This window comes from Gekko japonicus, unplaced genomic scaffold, assembly GCF_001447785.1.
Source record: "Gekko japonicus isolate JY-2015 unplaced genomic scaffold, Gekko_japonicus_V1.1 scaffold630, whole genome shotgun sequence".
Taxonomy (NCBI): Eukaryota; Metazoa; Chordata; class Lepidosauria; order Squamata; family Gekkonidae; genus Gekko; species Gekko japonicus.
In genome coordinates, this window is record NW_015162498.1 from 196,772 (window position 1) to 219,284 (window position 22,513).

At 44.9% G+C, this 22,513-nt stretch overlaps 1 protein-coding gene across 1 annotated transcript in view; it reads left to right on the plus strand.

Moving 5' to 3' along the window:
- Positions 1 to 22,513, plus strand: part of PDE1A (phosphodiesterase 1A) — a 156,551-nt gene that overhangs the window by 128,504 nt on the left and 5,534 nt on the right. Inside the window, exons 9-14 of the mRNA XM_015406081.1 lie at positions 15 to 116; positions 387 to 507; positions 7,423 to 7,504; positions 14,907 to 15,030; positions 17,614 to 17,798; positions 21,332 to 21,628. Coding sequence (XP_015261567.1) covers positions 15 to 116; positions 387 to 507; positions 7,423 to 7,504; positions 14,907 to 15,030; positions 17,614 to 17,798; positions 21,332 to 21,628 — 911 coding nt within the window. The remainder of the gene's footprint in view (positions 1 to 14; positions 117 to 386; positions 508 to 7,422; positions 7,505 to 14,906; positions 15,031 to 17,613; positions 17,799 to 21,331; positions 21,629 to 22,513) is intronic.

Below are 22,513 nucleotides of genomic sequence, written 5' to 3' on the forward strand. Positions count from 1 at the left end.
TTGATTGCCTTCAGGGAACTGCGCAGCCTAGTCATTGAGATGGTCTTGTCTACCGACATGTCAGGTCACTTCCAGCAAATCAAAACCATGAGGCACACTCTTCAGCAGACGGAGGGGTAAGTTGTTCCCCTCTTTCTTATCTCCAGTTGGGCCATGTTTTGTATAGTTAAACTGAGTCCCCGCCTTGGGTCAACGCTCACTGTTGTTGTGAGATAACAAGGGAATGTCTTGTCTCTCTTGTCTACAGTGGAGCCACGTTTTGTATAGTTGAATTGGGTCTCTGCCTTGGGTCAATGTGCATGTTTCATATAGTTAAATTGAGTCCTTGCCTTGGGTCAATGTGTACTGTTGTTGTGAGATAACAAGGGAATGTTTTGCATTGACAGGATAGACAAAGCCAAAGCCATGTCTCTGATTCTACATGCAGCTGACATAAGCCATCCCGCCAAGTCCTGGGAACTGCACTACCGGTGGACAACAGCACTGATGGAAGAATTCTTTCGACAGGTGCCATTTTTCAAAATGCATTTGTAAATTTTGCTAACACTGGACTTTCCGTAGTTTGTCCTGCTTATCATTTTCCTGGATCAATTTCTTAAGTTCATAATTTATCTGGGCCTGGAACACAAGTGTAGCACTCCACATATCCCAACCTGTAATACAGTCTCTTTACTCATAAATGAAAACGTTCTGTTTTGTTTCTAAAATGGCGTAAGTGTCACAGGAAGAGACTCGGAGACTGGAGCCATTCCCTGCAAGTCTTCGTCCTCTGTGTTTGTATTCTGTCCCCTGACATTACTTTTAAGAACTGAGGGATTTTGGATGCCATCCTAAGGATAACTTCCTGGGAGTAAACACTATTGAATTACATGTGACTTATTTCCGAGAAGACCTGCTTAGGATTTCTCCCTTTACGAGTTGTTTCCCCATTCTCCAGATGATGGGGTTGTGTTGTGTTGTCCTAATTGCTGTTTACTGTGTGTGTGTGTGTGTGTGTTTTAAAGCTCTGAGCAAGGAGACATGAGAAAAGAGTTTCAGAGGGTAGCTGTCCTGGTCTGCAGTAGTAGGGTTAGATTTGAGTCCAGTAGCACCTTAGAAACTAATAACTGGGGGCGGGGAGGTGTTTGTGATTTTCCTGCATTGTGCAAGGGGTTGGACTAGATGACCCTGGAGGTCCCTTCCAACTGTATGATTCTACGATTCTAAGATTTTTGGGGTATCAGCTTTCGAGAGTCAAAACTCCCTTCATCGGATACGAGTAGAAACGGAGTTCTCATGGAGATGACAAAAGAAAACACTGATCAAAAATTCCGTTAAACATTCTCAGCTTGATTCACCTGAATCAGTCTACACCCAAGCTAGCAGGCTTCCATGTGTTCATTCAAAGGTGGATGACGAACAGTGCACCCAAACGCATACAGTACTAGGGTTGCCAGACTCCAGGTGGGACCTGGGGATCTGCTGGAATTACAGCCAATTTCCAGATTACGGAGATCAGTTCCCCTGGAGAAAATGGATGCTTTGGAGGGTGGACTCTATGGCGTCGTAACCCACTGAGGTCCCTGTCCTCCCTGGGATCCATCCCCAAACCTCCAGGAGTTTCCCAATTGGATCTTGCAGCCCTGCCCCCCATCTCCTGCCGGTGGCCAGGGGGGACCAGGCAACCCTAACACACAATGTTCTCAGTCCAATGCAGCAGTCAGGGCTATGAATGTGAAATAATTAATCGTTGATCTGGGCTGGCGAATCAGGTATATGAGTGTGAAATAGTGAAGGATATGAATGTGCAATAGCCAGTCATTGTTTGGAAGGATGCATAGAGAGATGCAGTTGAGCGTTTGACTCATTAAAGGAATCCACAGCTTCAAGTTTGCAAGACCTGGTAGTCTATCAATGATGGGATGTTTTGGAGGTCACTAATTCATAGGGCTGCCATAAGTCACAAGCAACTTAACATCTCAAACACACACACACACACAAAATCTTGTTGGTATCTAAGGCACTACTGGACTTGAATTTAGCTGTTCTGTACTGAGGCGGCCTTCCTGAATGAACAATGCAAAGTAATAGAGGAAAACAATAGAATGGGAAGGACTAGAGATCTCTTCAAGAAAACCAGAGACATCAAGGGAACGTTCCATGCAAAGCTGGCCATGATAAAGGACAAAAACGGTAGGGACCTAACAGAAGCAGAAGAGATTTGGAAAAGATGGTAAGAATACACAGAAGAATTATACAAGAAAGACCTCAATGTCCTTGAGAACCACGACGGTATAATCACTGACATCGAGCCAGACATCCTGGAATGTGAAGTTAAATGGGCCTTAGAAAGCATTACTAACAACAAAGCTAGTGGAGGTGATGGTATCCCAGCTGAGCTATTCAAAGTCTTAAAAGATGATGCTGTTAAAGTGCTGCACTCAATTTGCCACAGGATTTGAAAAGGTCAGTATACATTCCAATCCCAAAGAAGGGCAATGCCAAGGAATGTTCAAACTATCGCACAATTGCACTCATATCACACGCTAGCAAGGTCATGCTCAAGATCCTACAAGCTAGGCTTCAACAGTACATGGACAGAGAACTGCCAGAAGTACAAGCTGGGTTTCGAAGAGGTAGAGGAACGAGAGATCATATTGCCAACATTCGCTGGATTATGGAGAAAGCAAGAGAGTACCAGAAAAATATCTACTTCTGCTTCATTGACTATGCTAAAGCCTTTGACTGTGTGGATCACAACAAACTATGGCAGGTCCTTAAAGAGATGGGAGTACCAGACCACCTCACATGTCTCTTGAGAAACCTGTATAAGGGCCAAGAAGCAACAGTTAGAACCAGATATGGAACAACTGATTGGTTTAGCATAGGAAAAGGAGTACGACAAGGATGTATACTGTCACCTTGCTTATTTAATATATATGCAGAGTACATCATGCGAAATGCTGGCCTGGATGAATCACAAGCGGGAATTAAGATTGCTGGGGAAAAGATCAACAACCTCAGATATGCAGACGATACCACTCTAATGGCAGAAAGTGAAGAGGACCTAAAGAGCCTCTTGCTCAGGGTAAAAGAGGAGAGCGCAAAAGTGGGCTTGAAGCTCAACATCAAAAAAACTAAGATCATGGCATCCGGCCCCATCACTCCTTGGCAAATAGAAGGGGAAGCTGTGGAAGTAGTGACAGACTTCACGTTCCTGGGATCCCAGATCACCGCAGACTGTGACTGCAGCCATGAAATTAAAAGACGCCTGCTCCTTGGGAGGAAAGCGATGGCGAACCTAAACAGCATGATAAAAAGTAGAGACATCACCCTGCCAACAAAAGTCCGCATGGTCAAAGCAATGGTATTCCCAGTAGTCATGTATGGCTGCGAGAGCTGGACTATAAGGAAGGCCGAGCGCCGAAGAATAGATTCTTTTGAACTATGGTGCTGGAGAAGACTCTTGAGAGTCCCTTGGACTGCAAGAAGATCAAATCAGTCAATCCTAAAAGAAATCAACCCTGACTGTTCCCTGGAAGGCCAGATAATGAAACTGAAGCTCAAATACTTTGGCCACCAAATGAGAAGGGAGCACTCACTGGAGAAGACCCTGATGCTGGGAAAGATTGAAGGTCAAAGAAGACGGGGACGGCAAAAGATGAGATGGTTAGACAGTGTCATCGATGCAACGAACATGAAATTGAGCCAACTTCAGAGGACGGCGGAAGACCAGAAGGCCTGGCGGGATCTGGTCCATGGAGTCACAAAGAGTCGGACTCGACTGTGCGACTGAACAGCAAACTGAGGCGGCAACAAAGTGAATTTTTGAAAAGGAGCCCGCTGGTACCTAGTATCCTAATGAGAGATCTTTCCTGTACAATACATTGGGTGCTCTCACTCACTGCAGACAGATGCCATAAATCAAACTTCAGTTTGTACCCCATGAGGTTTTGCAGCTGTAAAATTTATGTATGAAGTTTTACAAATCTGGGCATGTGCATCCTCCCTTCCGGGAGATTCATCTCATATGCATTTGGCATACTGAAACATTGCCACAATTCGTGTATCCTGTCGCAGCCTTCCTCATTTTCTGTAACAGCTTCTATTAATTTATTATTTACTAATTATTTGTATTTACAGCCTGCCCATCCCGTGAGCGGGCTCGGGACAGGTAACATCACAAAACATACAATAAATACAATTAAAATTAAACAATGTAAACCATTTAAAATGAATAAACATTAAAACACAGTCATGCATCTAACAAATCAGCTGGCTGTGGGTTCCCTGGCATATTATTTGGGTTGATAAGTTTAAACAAGATAAGTATATAGAAGCTATAAAAAGGGAAGACAATAATTTAGAACAGGTATTATATGTGGATGAAATAAGGAAAGGATTAGCAGGGAAAATTTACCTTGAATTGGTGAAAGATAAGGAGTTTATACTAAGAACCTTAAAAAATAAATGGAATAAAGAAAAACAAATAACTTCTGACGACGTTAATAGGTTAATGGTGAATTTGAAGAAAATTAAATTAGAAAAGTATAGAGAGCTTGACAGAAATATAATTTTGAAATGGTATAGAACCCCTGCCCAATTGGCATATATGATTAAAGGTATGAAACCTAAGGAAGTCAACTGGCAACCAGTGCAGTTGGCGAAGCACCTGCCAGATATGAGCCTGCACAGGTGTCCATGTCAGCAGGCGCGCCGCCGCATTTTGCACCAGCTGTAGTTTCTGGGTCAGCCTCAAGGGTAAGCCTACACAGAGCGAGTTGCAGTAATCAAGCCTGGAAGTGACCATTGCATGGATCACTGTAGCTAAGTCCTGGGTGGAGAGATATGGCTTCAGCAGCCTTATCTGCCTAAGATGGAAAAATGCAAAAACAGGTAACTATGAACATTATTCCGGGAGGCGCTGTAGTTTGCAACATGAGCTTCCAAGTGCATCAGAGAGAACTTATGTGCCTTCCCCAAAACACCAAGTGAAATATTTTTTCAGAGGTTCTGATTCTGGGTTGATTGGGTAAACCAACTCTGCTAATAGTCTGTACAAGAGAGAGTGGGACTTCCATGTGGTTAACGTTGGCTGACTCATCCTTCAACATTCTACGTTTCTGAGGTGAAGACTTAATACGGCTCTTTTGTGAAGCATTTCAGCTATAATAAAACTTGCTAATAACAAGCAGCAATATGTCACCAGCTGTACCTGGTGCTGTATTTTGAACCGATAAAGAAAAAGGAACAATGAAATGCGGGTGCGTAGTGTTTTCCTTTGCATTTGTGAACAGAAGGTTTTTGTACCTGGGGCCCAAGCACGGAGCTTATGCCATAGATCTGATTGGAAATATAGCCTAAAAATTAGAAAAGCTAATTTTATAAAATGCAAGTATGGTTAAGTGCATCCCCTTAAATGACAAAAAACAGGGGAAATAGCCATTTTTTTTGCATATTATTCTTGCTATTATTTGATCTAACCTTTTCTTAGTTGGGCAGAAAACTTCTACAAGCACTTATCCAACTTGGTCATTATTAGAGTTGCTAAGTCCCCCCAGGGGGTGGTGGAAGTTTTCCCACCCAAAGGGCCCCCAACCCGCCGGTCCGGATCCAGCCGGTAGGGGAAACCCCCACCTCCAAAGTGCCCAGATCAGGCCGATGTGCCCGGGATGATGACGTCGCCTGGAAGTGGCATCATCACACTGGGCATGTTGCCGGGCAATGCTCTAGCAATCAGCCTGAAAACTCTATGGTACCATAGAGTTTTCAGGCTGATTGCTAGAGCGTTGCCCGGTGACATCCCCAGCATTATGACGTCACTTCCGGGTGATGTCATCGCGGCGCGCGAGATTGTCCCAGGAAGGGACCGACTCTCCCCTGCTTTCCAAGGTAAGAGACTTGGCAACCCTAGTCATTATAAACATTTACATTCTTAAACCCACCCACTTCCTCAGGTAGTGAGAAGTCATTGATACTAGTGCAAGGAGGCAATATCAGGGGAAGGCCTTAGCCTCTGTGTTCTGTATGTTGACGTACCAGGGCAACTGATTGACTACTGTGTAAAACAGGGTGCTGGAGTAGATGGACCACTGGACTGATCCAGCAGGGCACCTCTTGTGTTCCTGTGTATTGTTACAGGGTTTTGTTTCCTTTGGATGAGAGCTCACTGGTGAATTTTGGTGGCTTTATAATATCTTTTTAAATTTATAAGCAGACCATAGTGAAAGTAAATACTCCTACAGCAGGGAGCAAAATTTCTGGTCCTACATCATATTCCCACGGAGAGCAAGTTTTTGAAACTCCCTAGCCCTTCTTTGAGGTTGCCAGCAGTCCAACTTAAACTCTTTAGTCACTGGATTCTGACTGTAGATTCAAACCCCCACCCACCAGCTCTGATCTAAAGGTAGAGGAGAGATTTCTTAAGACATTAAGTAAAATATCACCAGTCCGTAGGCATGATTAATTCTCTTTTGTCAAGTCTCTGAATACCCATTAGTCTCCGGCAGATGAGCCATAGCAGCGGTTCCACTTATGCTTCGATGACAGAAGACCTCATAACTTTATATTCTTGCTCACTGGCCCAGCCTCCTCCACACATTCATCTCCAGCCATCTATGTGCAAAAGTTTTATATGCATAGCAGGGGACCGTACAAAATACATGGAATTCGGCTGCTTCTTTCTCCCTCTGTCACAGCCTAACAGGTGGTCAATGCTATCAGCGACAAACAGAAAATATTGATAGATCAAGATGGGTAGCCACGTTAGTCTGTCTGTAGCTGTAGAAAAGAGCAAGAGTCCAGTAGCACCTTAAAGGCTAACAAAATTGGTGGCAGGGTAGGAGGTTTCGTGAGTCACCACTCATTTCTAAAGTGGGCAGTGACTCATGAAAGCACGTACCCTGGCACCAATTTTGTTAGCCTTTAAGGTGCTACTGGACTCTTGCTCTTTTCTGCTGAAAATGTTGAGGGTCTGCATGCTTGATCCAAGTTCCTGTCTTTCCTCCCCACCAGTGTCCTTTTTTGCTTTTCTAGTAGAGCCAGTGCATGTTGCTGTGCATGGATTAGCATCTTGATGTTGGGGTGATTATCTCATTTAACTCCATGGGTGTAATTCAATGACCAAAAAAATTAATAGGTGTAGAGTATATCGTTCAAACCCCACACATTCAAGGCATTCGTTACAAATTGTGGCCGCTCCCTCAGAGCGTGCAAAGTGTTTCCCCTTTCTGTTACAAGCAGTGGGAAAACACTGCTTGCCTATACATGGGCTCTGGGGTTTGTTTTTTGGGTTTTTTTGTTCTTTCTCCTTCGGGAACAATATTGCCCGCAAGCTGGTCTTGTTAAACAGTCGGAGGTATGTTTTGGTGCATTCTGTGACTTCTCTGTCTTGGCTTTCATTTGTATATTTAGATTTACAGTTTTGACATTTTTTGCCCTCAGGGAGACAAAGAGGCTGAACTTGGACTGCCATTCTCTCCTCTCTGCGATCGCAAATCTACCATGGTGGCTCAGTCCCAAATAGGTAATGCTCAGTGTGTGTGTGTGTGTGTGAGTGAGAGAGAGAGAGAGAGAGAGAGATTCATTGTTTTGCAATGAACATTGTCAAATAGGAAGATTTAGGTGCTTAAGCTTGAAGAGTGCGTTGCTTCATCAACCAGCTGAAGGCATCTAGGACAGGGATGTCAAACATAAGGCCTGGGGGCCGGAACCAGCCCATCCAGGCAACTGATACAAGGGAGGGAGAGCTGGGGGGAGTGGGTGGAGACACTCCATTGTGAACTGATGCTAGGGAGGGAGTGCTGGGGGGGAGTGGGTGGAGCCACTCCATTGTGGCTTCAGCATGGCAGAACAACCACCTCTGCAGCACTCAAGCATCATGGGAGCATCTGCTCAATGCTTCACTGCTGCCTCTCCAGTCCGCCTTATGTGGGTTTTCCTCTGCATCCCCCTCCCAGATCATGGGGCCTTGCGGTGAGGATGCATCAACTCAGAGCTTACCAATTGCTGTCCTTTATACAGTTTCTATTTCCGGTATCTGACATTACGTTTAATGGCACACGTGGCCTGGCCCGACAAAGTTACATTTATGCCAGATCCGGCCCTCGTAACAAATGAGTTTGACACCGTCTAGGAGGACTGGGGTCCTTCCACGTTAAAAGCCTCACACTCTGAGGAGAAATGGAGGCTAGGGTTACTGGTTTTAGAAAATAGATCCTGGTGGGTAGCCATGTTGGTCTGAAGCAGCAGAACAAAGTTTGAGTCCATCGGCACCTTTAAGACCAACAAGTTTTTATTCAAGGTATAAGCTTTCTCTTCTTCAGATACAGTTTATACCTTGAATAAAACTTTGTTGGTCTTAAAGTTGGACTCAAACTCTGTTCTGGTTTTTAAAAAGAAGGGGTGAGATCGCAATGAGAACAAGACAGAATGTGGGGGTGAGGGGGGATGAAGGGAAAGTCAATAGAACGTTGAAGAAACGTCACTGTCTGCACTGAGCATAGACATCATGATGCATCAGGGATTTCCCGGTCCTGGTCAGCTGCTGGGTTGCTATTTTTAACCTGCTCTTTCAAGGTGGCATATATGCTTCGCCCTCTTCCACTTTGTGCTCACGAAAACCTGTGAGGTATGCAAAACTGAGCGAAGGTGACTGACCCGAGGTTACCCAGTGAGTTAACGGCTGAGTAGTGGGGACTTGAACATGGACCATCCGGGTCCTAATTCAACACTCAGTCCATTACCCCACAATGGAATCCCAGCATACCTCCCTGGCCTTGAGCACACTGCAGTTGTTGTTGTTATTGTTATTACTACAGCACTATGCAAATATACTTTTAATATTCTTTTTGTACTGTGCTCAGGTGCTCTGGGTAATAATAATAATAACAATGACACTGACAGATCTGTAACCAGCATCTTAGGTTTAGGGTCAGAAACTCACCTGCTTTCAGCTCCTTATGCTTCGGGGCCACCTGTGCTGTCTGGCCATTCAGCAAGGAAGATGTGTTGGAAGAGACGGCCTAGTCGCTGTCCTCAAGCCTCAGCTTACAAAGGGGGAAGGGGACTGCAAACAAGCCAGTGAGATAGACAGGCAAACTGTGGGTTTTCTCCCTGTTTACTCTCCGGATTCTGTTCTTTGCTGTAGACTGATAAATTGCCTTCCTTCCTTCCATTCTGCCCTCTCACTTTCCTCTCTTGCACACATCCACAATGGAGGCTGGATGCCTCTCTGCATCCGGACCCGTCCAAGGTAGCTGAGATTAGTTCTGTGTCTATCTCTTAAGCTTCACTATCTAGAATGTAGTTCCTAAGTGAAAGGACTATTATTAGTCTTGAAACTGAAAAAGTGGATCCCTGTTACTAAGTAAAAGGACTATTATTAGTCTTGAAACGGAAAAAGTGGATCCCTGTTACTTTGTAAGTCTGCCAGCACACTGAGAACAGGATTCTACTGTGTGTAGCCAGGGTGCACTCTGCTAAGTTTGAGATGGGATACTGGACTAATTAATCAGTTATTCCCAACAAGAAGGTGGTGGTCTTTGAAGCTACTGCACTCCCCTGGCTTGGTGGGGGGGGGATGAATGGGAGGTGTGGTTACAGTAGGGCTGCACCAATGGCCCTTGAGTCAGCTCAGCTGGGAAGGCACACACATGAAACTGCCTTATACCGAGTCAGACCATCAGTCCATCAAGTATTGTCTACCCAGTCCCACAGTGTCTCTCCAGAGTTCTTTCTTATCACCTACAACTTGATCCCAACTGGAGATGCCAGGGATTGAAACCTGGGACCTTCTGCGTGCCAAACAGTTGCTCTACTACAGAGTCTTGGAGCCTTCCCCTGGGGCAGAGGCAGAGCTGCATCAGGTGACTTCCTTGACCTCTTATGGGGAGTCGAGCCCCATGAGAGGCCAAGGAGCCTGAAGGGGGCCTGCTCTGAATGCAGAGCCCTCTTCAAAAGGGCAGGGGAGGGTGGCCAAGGGGGAAGCTCATGTCCTTAGATCAGAGGAGCAGCACTTTTGGGGAGGCAAAGGGTACTGTAGAACCCTCCCCTTCCAGTCTGAGGTCTCCAGACTTGGGACAGAGTGGAGGAACTCCATGAAGTACACACACCTTTTCCTGGTGTACGGTCCCTTCCCTCACTCAAATCACAGGCAAGGGAGGGTGCAGAGAAGGACTGAGAAGAGAAGGCCACTGGCTAAGGTTGCCAGACTCCAGGCGATGGCTGGAGATCTCCTGGAATTATAACTGGTCTCTAGATGGCAGGGATCAGTTCCCTGGGAGAAAATGGCTGCTTTGGAAGGTGGACTGTATGGCATTATACCCTGTAAAGGTCCCTCACATCCCCAAACTGCACCCTCCCCAGGCTCCACCCCCCAAATCTCCAAGTATTTCCCAACCCAGCACTGGCAACCCGGCTGAAAGGGTGAGGACATCTACCACAGCACCTCACTAACCACATAGTGATGGATGGTTACTTGTGGTTCTGCTGCCATCTTCTCCGAATGCCAGGCAGATATATGATTAAGCAAGGGAGTGTCAGGATTTTCTGGGTGACTGAAGAGTAGCTGCAGTCCCTCCCAGATGCTTTCTGCCAGGATTCGTTTGCTCACATGAGCCGTCTGCTCGTGTGAGCCATGATTTCTGCAAATGAGTCACCTGGAACGTCTTTGGCGCCGGCTCTTGATCACCTGAATGTGAGAGCTGGCTTTGCCGATTCAGTGATGACAAAAACGCACCGAGCACATTTTCAGATGTTCTCTCTCTCATGCTGTCAAATATGCCCAGCTAACAAATGAGAGGGGAGGCTGAACTCCTAGGTGTCAGTGCTGCCACATCCCGGTTCACCTAAGTAGAAGAGTCTCTCCCTCTGATCATAACCATTTTCAATGAGGTAGCAAGCTACTTTTTGCTTTTGTGCTTGGCACATTTATCTAACATGCAGAAAGGATGTGGAAATCTGCTGCTGTTCTGTGTCCTATCGAATTATTATTATTTTTTTGCCTCTTTAGTTTCCCGTGGGGGATAATGCTTTGTGTAATTTCTTGCCTCAACATGTATTTTTTTTAAAAAAGACATTGTTCAGTACTGACATCTCAGAACTGTGGGTTGAAATCTGTTTCCCAGGGATATTGCTTGTTTCCATTCACTGATTTGACAGAACACTGCTAACACATTGTGAACTTATACTTGCTTGGAATAATAAACAGTGATTTGAAATATCAGCTCAGTCTAGGCTTACCAAATCTCGCCAAATCGCATGTCTTCGCAGAATCCGTGCCGCGGGGACAGCGAGACGCGTTGCACCACCGTCACCAGGACATGACGCTACGTGTCGCTCTGGCAATGGGGCTGTTTGGAGCCCCGTTGCCAGAGCGACGCATAGCGTCACATCCTGGCGACGGCGGGTGCAAAGCATCTCGCCGTCCCCGCAGCACGGATTCTGCGAAGACATACAATCCCCCGCCACGACTTGGCAACCCTAGGCTCAGTCACATAACGGTCCTGATCCAGAAGCAGTGTTGGAAGATCTCTTCTGTTCAGAAGATGGACAATGGTTCTGGGCACCACTTTGTGTCCATGGGACCGCATCCAGAAGGACTGTCTGGGTGCAGAAGTGTGTTTCCACCCATAGTTTACTTTTGTTACCACATTTTTATCCCACCCTCCCTCTAAGGCAGCCTTTTCAGACTTGGAACCCTCAGAGCTTGGGCCCCAGTGGATTGTTATCACATGACAGGAAGCTGTGTGACATCAAAGTCATCTGACAGGAAGAGGGAGAACCAGAGGGAATACCCAAGTGGTATCAAGGCCAGGACCATGGGCTGCAGACCAAAAGAGCTGTGGAACAGAAATAGAAGATAAGCACCAGGAATTATGCAGTAGTGAGGAACAAACCGAGGGACAGAGCCACAGAGGCATCTCTACCACTGAGTGATCTCCCCTCTCTGTCCTGCTGGTCTTCTCAGCATACATGCAAAGAGTGGGTGGCAGGAGCTATGGAACCCTTGTTTGCTATGCAGCAGATCTTTCCAAAACTAAGCAACGACACAAAAAAAAACTATAGGTGCTCATTGTTCAGCAGAAGGGACTCGACAACTCCTGTGAGGTTCCTAATCTGAGGGAAAACCACTCTGAGAAACTTGGGGCGACAGTTTTCCTCTCCCCTGTTGTATCCTTACAATAACCCTGTGGGATAGGTTAGGTGGAGGAGGAACAATCACTGGATCAAGGACACCCAACAGACATCATGGATGAGTGGGGGTTCAAACCCAAGTCTCCCTGGTCTGCCACCCTACTGGATCACAGGGACTGACTTGGAAGTTCTCAAGAGTACAGCCAGGCTGGGCGGTAAAAGTAAACAGAGTCAGTCAGTCATCAGTTGACCTTTATTGGCATAATCTACCACTGAGTGATCTCCCCTCTCTGTCCTGCTGGTCTTCTCAGCATAGATGCAAAGAGTGGCAGGAGCTATGGAACCCTTGTTTGCTATGCAGCACATCTTTCCAAAACTAAGCAACGACACACAAAAAACTATAGGTGCTCATTGTTCAGCAGAAGGGACTCGACAACTCCTGTGAGAAACTCTGAGAAACTTGGGGTGACAGTTTTCCTCTCCCCTGTTGTATCCTTACAATAACCCTGTGGGATAGGTTAGGTGGAGGAGGAACAATCACTGGATCAAGGACACCCAACAGACATCATGGATGAGTGGGGGTTCAAACCCAAGTCTCCCTGGTCTGCCACCCTACTGGATCACAGGGACTGACTTGGAAGTTCTCAAGAGTACAGCCAGGCTGGGCGGTAAAAGTAAACAGAGTCAGTCAGTCATCAGTTTTACCTTTATTGGCATAAAATACCTTTAAAAGGTTTACTATAAAATATATATTAAAAGAGTTACCAAAGTAATCTGTGATTGGGGTGTTCCCCTCAGTTCTCACTAGGTGGACTGAGGTGTTCCCTCTCTGGTGCCCATAATATTGGCCCATCTTAAATGGCTGCTGTGAGGAAAGAATGTATGTGAAGGACTTCGAAAACTAAAAATATCATGTTAATGCTAGATGTTATTAGTATTAGTGTTATCTAAATCAAATCAACCCGTTAAGTGCCACTTAAAGCAGAGAGCTTATAGGGACAATAACGTGGTAGGAAATTTAAAGCTGCAAATAATAAGAATGTAGGAAAGGGCCGGTTGGATATATATTAAAAGAGTTACTAAAGTAATCTGTGATTGGGGAGTTCCCCTCAGTTCAAATCTTACTAGGTGGACTGAGGTGTTCCCCTCTCTGGTATCCATAATATTGGCTGCTGTGAGGAAAGAATGTATGTGAAGGACTTCGAAAACTAAAAATATCATGTTAATGCTAGATGTTATTAGTATTAGTGTTATCTAAATCAAATCAACCCGTTAAGTGCCACTTAAAGCAGAGAGCTTATAGGGACAATAACGTGGTAGGAAATTTAAAGCTGCAAATAATAAGAATGTAAGAAAGGGCCGGTTGGATCAGACCAGCATTCTGTTTCAGTTGGCCAACCAGGAGCGCCTGGAAAACCAAAAAGCTAGGCACGGCACTGTCTCCCATTGTTGCCCCCGTAGCACCAGTTATTCACGAGTAGAGCTACCTCTGAACACGGACGTTTCCATTTAACTGTCATCACTAATAAGCACTGATAGATTTAATCCTCGGTTAATTAACCCTGCATTAATTTTATCTTATTAAAGGTCATAAAGACATTTGTGTTCTTTTTTTGTTTGTTTGTTTTTCTTCTCCTTGAAATGTCACCTCTATAATGCTCGTCGAAATTAGGCAGTGATGGAATAAAATGCCTCTAAAGTCTCAAATCTGTAGTTCACTTAGGTATAACAAAAATGGTACCCACAAGGACTTGCAGGGAGAGGAAATTGCATTCCTCTTGCTAGCCCTTCCTCCCAAGCTTTGGCTCCACTTTTCTTCCTTCTGTCCTGCTAGCTCCCTCTGTGGGTCAGGGTCTGTCAATGCCCTTGCACTTTTTCTCTGTCTCTCTGGTCCTTTCCGCACTTGGATCTCATCCCTGGTTTTATCAGAGTTCAGCTTGTGACACAATACCTTGCATTTATCCCTGGTTATAACAGCATCCGTTTATCCCGGGACAAGTGTGCGGCGAAACCGGGGGTGATCTCAATGTAATGTGAAAACAAAAAAAAATACCCCGAGATAATTACAGGGATGAACTCGAGTGGAGTGTAGAATGTAAAGTACCCTGAGATAACTACAGGGGTGAACTCGTGTGTAGTGTAGAATGTAAGTTTGGGGACAGGGTTAAACCAGGATTTAAGATCTAGTACGGAAAGGACCCCTGTCTCGCTGCCATTCCACTTCCCTCATATATGCCTCATCCTCACCCAGTGCTGGTAAACCAGGAACCATTTTGGATTGCTTTGGCAATATCTGTCCAAACTGTGCTGTTTTTTATTTTCCCAGATTTCACTGTCAGCTTTGGGGATTTTTAAAAAACCTCTTTTTAAAAAACATTTTGAATGGTTCTGCAAATTGAGGGGTTCCCCTGGGTTTGCAGAACCTAAAATGGTTATTGGGGCTGGCCCTAGTGTGTGGATTTTCTGGGGCCCTTTTTTTTGGTGACCAGCCCTCAGCTATTAGACAAAAGGACAGCTATTCAGTTGTTGTTTTTAACACTCAGTTGGGAAATGTCACCTCACACTGAAGAAATATGTATTTCCTCACCGTACTCATGTATCCCACTGTTTCTTTGGAGTGTTCAGAGTGACTAACATGGAGCTTCCAGAGGTTTCCCAAGTGGCCTAATTCCATTTTGCCTTCAATAATGCTAGAGCATTGTGTTTTCCAAAACCAACTTAGATTCTGCTGTTACTTATCGACTGGTAAAGAAAGGGGATACTCACCATATTCTTTTATTCTTCCCCTGCAGGTTTCATTGATTTCATAGTGAAGCCAACATTTTCTCTCCTTACTGACTCCATGGAGAAAATTGTTTTCCCTCTTATAGAGGAAGCTTCAAAATCGGAAAGCCCTCCCTTTTTGACAACACCCAGGTTTGAGTTTTTATTTTTTTTAAACATGGTTCAGTAAAAGCTTTTTTTGTCTTACCCACGATATAACTTTTGCTATTAAGTTTTTCAATTTATTGAAATTTGAAGAATACCCAATATGATATTGCCACCTAATGGCAATTTTAACAACTGCATTCCAGATGTGTACTATACAGGACAGAAATAACAAATTATACAAAGAATTGAATTCCAGCAAAGTGAAACTGAAATTTTCTGTAGGAAATATCAGGGAGAAAGGAGGCCCTTGAAAATGCCTAGCTAAAATGCGAAGGTTATTTAGCCAAGGCAAATTTCGAGGAAGTTCGTTTTCTAGCACCAGTTATGGTATGCCATCCGAGCAAGTTTTGGATGGATAGCCATGCTGGTCTGATGTAGAAGAGCTAGATTTTAGTATGGTGGCACCTTAGACAGGGGTGTCAAACATGCAGCCCAAGGGCCAGATTAGGCCCCCAGAGGGCTTCTATCAGGCCCGCAGTGGAGCTGGCTGTCTTCTTCTTCTTCTTCCAGTTCTTCTGCTGCTGCATCATCGTAAGTTTGCAGCTTACAGATACACACTTGAACAGCATACTCAAGATTGCAACAGCACAGACATTTTGATGCAGTAATTCAGAGCAAGAGGTGTCAGTTATCAAACTGTTAAATAAATAAAATATTGCAAGAGTGCGAACGTTTTAAGCATGTTTTTATTTTAAGTAAAAAAAAACCCTTTGTGTTTGTCCTTTATAAAGTTTATATCTCCGCTATCTGGCATTACGTTTTATGACACACATGGCCTGGCCCAACAAGGTCTCATTTATGTCAGATCTGGCCCTCATAACAAATGAGTTCGACATCCCTGCCTCAGAGACCAACAAGGTTTTGGGGAATGAGCTTTTGAGAGTCAAACCTCCCTTCATTAGATACCATCTGAGCCAAGTAAATTTGTTGTTTAAGAAAAGGCTTACAGCTCTGCATCTCACAGTTCAAAAACATTGAGGGTTTGATATCATATCTTGCATTTTAAAATATGAAGAACCAGGTCCATAATTTGACAGAGGGAATAAGAAAGCAGGAGGTCAGGGGTGTTCTTAATTTTCCTCATCCGCTTTATGTTCTGCTATTTGTTCAGTGCAGGAAAAAATCCATGGCAGGGGTCCCCAGCCTTTTTTAGCCTGTGGGCACTGTTGGAATTCTGGCACAAGATGGTGGGCCCAGCCACAAAATGGCCACCATGAGAAGTAGAGCTGCACACAGAGAAAGCCCAAGGGCAGGGGACATGGAGAGTCATTTTTTAAAAGAGGAATGAGAGAGGAGAATGGCAAACACGCAAAAATGGAAATACAGCGAATGCAGTTATACAAACAAATAAACAGAATAATCTATCGCGCTGTACAAATCACACTAGAGACTGTCTTCTTACACAGTTCTACTTAGAACCAAAATTAATACACATAACAAATAATTCTGCCACCATGCATAAGTGACAACTGCACCAGTTGAATAGTGACTAATAGTCCTTGAAAGTACAAGTCTCTCTTCAGAAAAGCGGCCTGATGAAGCCCTAAGAAACGGCAAAGCAACCTAGGCATGGAGAGTTAGATTTCTAACCCACCCTCCCGCTGAAGTGGCTCAGGGTGGCTTACATGCCCTCACCACTCTTTTGGTTCGCACTACCACTAGTCCTGAGCTCATGCCGTCTACTGCATGCTTCCTTCTGGAAACTCCTCTCTGCACCACGAGCTGGTGACCACATCAAGCTGAAGAGAGACTTGTACTTTCAAGGACTATTAGGTCACTATTCTACTGGTGCAGCTGTCATTTATGCATGGTGGCAAAACTATTAACTTTGGTTGTAAGTAGAACCGTATAAGAAGATATTTATTTGAGAATTAGATTTCTAACCCACCCTCCCGCTGAAGTGGCTCAGGGCGGCTTACATGCCGTCACCACTCTTTTGGTTCGCACTACCACTAGTCCTGAGCTCATGCCGTCTACTGCATGCTTTCTTCTGGAAACTCCTCTCTGCACCACGAGCTGGTGACCACATCAAGCTGAAGAGAGACTTGTACTTTCAAGGACCATTAGGTCACTATTCAACTGGTGCAGTTGTCATTTATGCATGGTGGCAAAACTATTAACTTTGGTTGTAAGTAGAACCATATAAGAAGACCGTGATTTCTAGTGTGATTTGTACAACAAGAAAGGTTATTCTGTCTGTTTGTTTGTAAAACTGTGATGGCAGCTGCTGTTGAAACAGCATTATTTTAATTTAGACGGCCAGTCAGATCTCCACTGGACAATCAGAAGCACTGCTGGACAGCGGCCACGTGATCACACCCACCTTCTAAAAACAATCACCGTATTGGGGACCCCTGATCTATAGGCTCTGTCTGTCTTTCCCTTGGGTAATCCACTGCGCTTGCTGTCTGGAGGGACCTGGGACTTCTCTGCATCAGTAACAATGCTCTATTCATTTAACTCAAGAATGTCCTATCATCTATCTCAGTGCAAGGAACTGCTGTGGCTTACCATGCAACTGAGCCCACTTACTCAGTTTCTAATCTAGTTTATTCCCCCTCCCCCCAGTGAGAACAGCACTGGAGACAGGAGCACGGATGCGCACAAAAGAATCGGGCCTCGTACCACTGCATGCTATGGTGGGACTTGCTCAGAAAACTCTTTAGCAACTGTGGATCTAATGAGCTTCAAAGACAACTTGGTTCAGATCATCCAAGAAAACAAAGACAGGTGGAAAGAGTTAGCTGAAAAAGGTATATTTCAACTTTGCCAATTTACCTGTGCGTGTCTTGGTCTGGTGGTTCGATTCACCCCTTCATCTATATCTATTATGTGAGCTTGGAATGTACAATTTTGGAATGAAAATTTTGAAAGTAGGACTAGTCGTCATGTGCTTGAGGGGAAAACCATCACCTCAGTTTCAGAATTCCTACCCCCCCCCCCAGTGCCCACAGTGAGAATCTTGTGCACATAGGTAGGCTGGTCCAGAACTTGTCTCTCTGTCTTCATTGGTTCTGTGAACAGGGACTCTAGCTGGCTCAACAGATGGGCAGTCTCATCTCACTGGATTGCATGTGCCTGTTCATGTCCATGCCAATGTGGCCAGTGAAAGGTGCCATTTGGCATCTCCATCCAGGGTGGGTGAGAGTTCAGCTTCTCGTCCCATCTCTTGACTGCAGGTATGTCTCTGAATCAGATATTTCTGTCACAATCTGGGGTGATTCCCCTGCATAGTTCAAAGCATGTGGAGCGTCATTTTGCGTGCAAACATTTCAGGACCACGGAATTTTAAAAGGCATGTTAAAAGCAGAATGCAGTCAGATTTCCCTCCCTCCCTAGCCCTTTGTTAAGAAAACTCTGCTTTATGGAAAGCATTTAATCCAACAGAAATAAGGGCCAGAACGATTATATATAGATTATTTGCATCTGCATGTAGACGTCAGCCACGAAAGAGCTTCCAGATGCCATCAGTCTCCAGCGACCTGATCGGCAGCAAGGATCATTATGTTTTCCTAAAGGTCTTGTGTATACAGAACACATGCTTGTTTATACAGAACACTTCGATTAAAAGCCTCTTCTGTTGCCATTGGAAGGAGGATCACGCCCATCCGAATAGCCACATGTTGAAATATTGGACTGCACGAAGTAACAATGCTAATTCTAGCATTCGAATATCACCCAAGCTTTCTTTTAACTTATTGAATTAATTGGTACAATTTGGAAAGTGTGGGCTTGATATTTCTGTATAAGCAGCAGTCTGGCTCCCCATTCTGAGAGTTGCCATCAATGCTCCCTCTAAGCTGTGGAGTCTTGTGAGCAACAATTCTACTTTGTGAGCTCCTTGCATTAAAGTTGTGAGCAAGGGATTTGGCTACTGCATAAATCAGTTTGTTCTGGAGCCTTCCTTCCTGAGCTAAGACAAAAATGTGTGAGCCGGAGGCTAAAAAACTCTGAGCTAGCTCACACTAACTCAGCTTAGAGGGGACACTGGTTGCCATGTTTGTGTTCATTTTCTTGGGGCTGAAGCTTTTCCCAGTAAATGCAACTGGTACTTTTACTTATTGAAACCTGACCACACTCTGTATACTGGACTGGGTTGTCTTTCTTCCAGTCTTGAATTGGGGGCCTTGATTTGGAGGTGAGAAGATGTGGGGGGGTTTGCCAGTTCCTCCCTCCCATGGGGCCCAGCCCTCTCTCCACCCACCATACTGTTAATGAGAGTCCTGTAACTCCCAAGAGCAGAATTGCAGGAGGTTGCAGTTATGGCATGGGGAGACTGGAAAATCCCATTCCATGAGCCTTGGTCTGCTCCCAGTACTTTAGATCCAAACCAATATGTCTGAATTCATTTTTCAAGCCATTTCCCCCTGATTAATATTTTTAATGGAGGAGCTAGAGGTGTACAGCTACAGATCTGATCAAAAATGGGTCTAGACTGTGGTTAAAAATGTTACTCTTGCTCTCATGGCCCCTGCTGTTAATTCCATCTTTAAAGTGTCCGGTGAGAACATATTTATGATCCTGTAATGGAGTATGCAGCGCTGATCCTTTAGATCTGTCCTGGGTAGACTGATTCTTAAAAGACCTGCAGTAATGTCTCTATAAATGGAAGAGAAATAAGACAGTTGCCCGTAACAGACGGTGACGTATCCGTGATGAATAGATAATTGAAAAATTCCAGACAGAAAAGTTCATTGAAATGAGATTTGTGGTCAAGCCTGATTTTAAAAGGCCTTCGCTACCATTAGATCTGATTTGTAAGGCGTGATTCTCTTGTTAGGCAAGGGTAACATGTGGCCATTGTTTAAGTGAGGAGAGAGTCTTCAATCCCCAAAGCACAATGAAGTGTATCCCTCCCACCCCGTTTAGTGAGATGTGCTTCCATGCAAACATGGTTGGGTCAGGCTACGTGGAATCTCTCTACTTTTCAAAGTGTTTTTAGTGCCAAATGAGGAAGGCTTCTGGGACAGAACAGAAGGCCATCTGCCGTTCCCTTTGGCTGAATGGTCCTGTTGCACAGTGGTGGTTTGTATCTGGGGAATCTGTACCTTTTGCATTTCACAGGTCTAACCACAATGGGTTGGATCCCATAGATCTATTCCGTGAACAATTGCACATTTCCCAATCATGAGGAGCCTCCCCCGAAGTAAAAGGCCCTCCATCACACATCTTGCATTTAGAGAAGGCTTCTTTCCTTGAGGAAAAGAACTGCTGTGATTTAAAATGTAGGCCTGTAGAGTGGGGGGGGGCTGGATGGGTGAGTGAAGTGCATTATGATTGGATGGCCGCTGTGGCCTAGGGGGGCGAGTTGACTGGTTGGTTTTGAGAGGCTTAGTGGGAGAGAGAGTTAGTGGGGTGAGGTGCTGTGGAGTGCTGTGAGAGAAATCTATGCACTGTGTGGCGGTTATGAAAGTGGCAAGTGAGGAAAAATAAGCCTGTGTTGGAGTTATTAGCCTAAGAGGCAAGTTAGGAAATGAAGGTTTGTGCAAGTTAGGAGTGATAGGTGAGAAAAATAAGCCTTGTGGCTAGGTCTGTTTAAGAAACTTTAGAGAAAGAAGAAGATCTGTCCGCCTATCTGGAACCATTACGCTTATGACCTTTACTGAAACATTTATGCTGTTATACTTCCAAATAAACTCTGTGTTTAAGAGAAAACTGTTCTGTTTAGAGTAAGAGAGGCCCTTTTACCACATAGCCACCACCATGAACTGACCATTCTCTCTCTGTGTGTGATGTAGTGGTTAAGAGTACTGGAGTAGTATCTGGGAGGCCTCAATTTTATTACCCACTTGTGACTTCACTGGGTGTCCTTGGGCCAGTCACACTCTCTCAACCTAACATACCTTACAGGGTTGTAGTGACAATGAAATGGAGGCGTAGAGAACAATGTAAGATGCTTTGGGTCCCCTTTGGGGAAAAAGGCAGGGTGCAAATGAATTAAATAAATAAGTTCTACCAAATATAACTAGGCCATCCTAAGAAGTCTAAGGTGAGAGCCTTTGGTGGCCACAAGAATAAGTAGGGAACGCTAAGGCAGGCGAGGAGGCAGCATAACGCACATCACCTCAGAACACTACAGAGAGGTGCCTTTCCAGGTGTGGCGTGTAAGGGGTTTCAGAGAAACAGTAAAAACATTGTGCAGACCAAAAGCAAAAAGTGGAGATTTACGAGGGCCCTGGTGGGTTGTGGGCTGCATTTGTCTTGGTGAGTCATGCGGGCCTGCTGTAGAGGAAAACCACTGCATGACCGAACAAACCTAATGCGTGTATTTTGTTCCCTTTCCTAGAAGAGCTCGTGCAAAATGTCGGTGGGCAGCACAAAGGCCAGCCTAAAGACCAAAGCAGACATGCCACAGGCACACAATCAGAGGAGGTGGCAACCAAGACGCCAAATGAGAACACGCAGGGAAGTGATGACACAGCGTTGTCAATAGACTCGTCCCCCGCCTCCGTAGCTCTTCAAGTGAACTCTCTCAATTCACTGATCAATGTACCCGGCTCTGAGACTGTGTCTAAACTCCCTGCAAATATAAAAGGAACGGCAGATGTACAGCAAGAAACACAAGCCACCGCCCCCCTAAATGGTAATACCCTATTGGCAAGTATGTGTATGTGTCCTCAAGGATTTTTCAGGCACTTGTTCCATCACAATTAAGTCAGACCCACTGGTTATAGAAGGGAAGGAGGCATGTCATTGCCTGATCTCATAAGATCTCAGAAGCTAAGCAGGGTTGGTACTTGGATGGGAGACCACCAAGGAAGACTCTGCAGAGGAAGGCAAAGGCAAACCACCTCTGCTACTTAGTCGTCTTGAAAAAGAGGTCACCATAAGTTGGCTGTGATTTGACAGCACTTACGTATTGGTTACATCTGCAGTGAATGGAAGATCCATGGGATAGGTGTGCACAAGGACTGATGTGCCACCAACATGGAGAATGGGTTTCAGCCTTCTCATCTGCACTGTTTTGCCAACTTGAAATGGCCCCAGGGAGCCATTATTTGCCCTGTTGGGGACTTACATTGGGTTATATTCTATGACTTTTCCCACTAAAGCTGGGTCCTACGACTGTCTTGCACTAAGTCTTCCTTCAAAAGAGAAAGACTACTTCCAATGGGGAATGACTTTTTTGATGGTGAGAGGCTTTTTCTAATTAAGTCTTTCTTTGTTGGAGGAAAAATTCATGGAAAGGAGTCACAGCCATCCAACTTCGTGAAAGAGAGAAATAAGATCCAAGCCGTTACATTTCATAGAATCATAGAGTTGGAAGGGATCTCCAAGGTCATCTAGTCCAACCCCTTGCACAATGCAGGAAATTTACAAATACCTCCCTCACACACACCCTCAGTGACCCCTTCTCCCTGCCCAGAAGATGACAAAAAACCTCCAGGATCACTGAGGCCAAACTGGCCTGGAGAAAAATTGCTTCCTGACCCCAAAGTGGTGATCGGCATTTCCCTGGGCGTGTAAG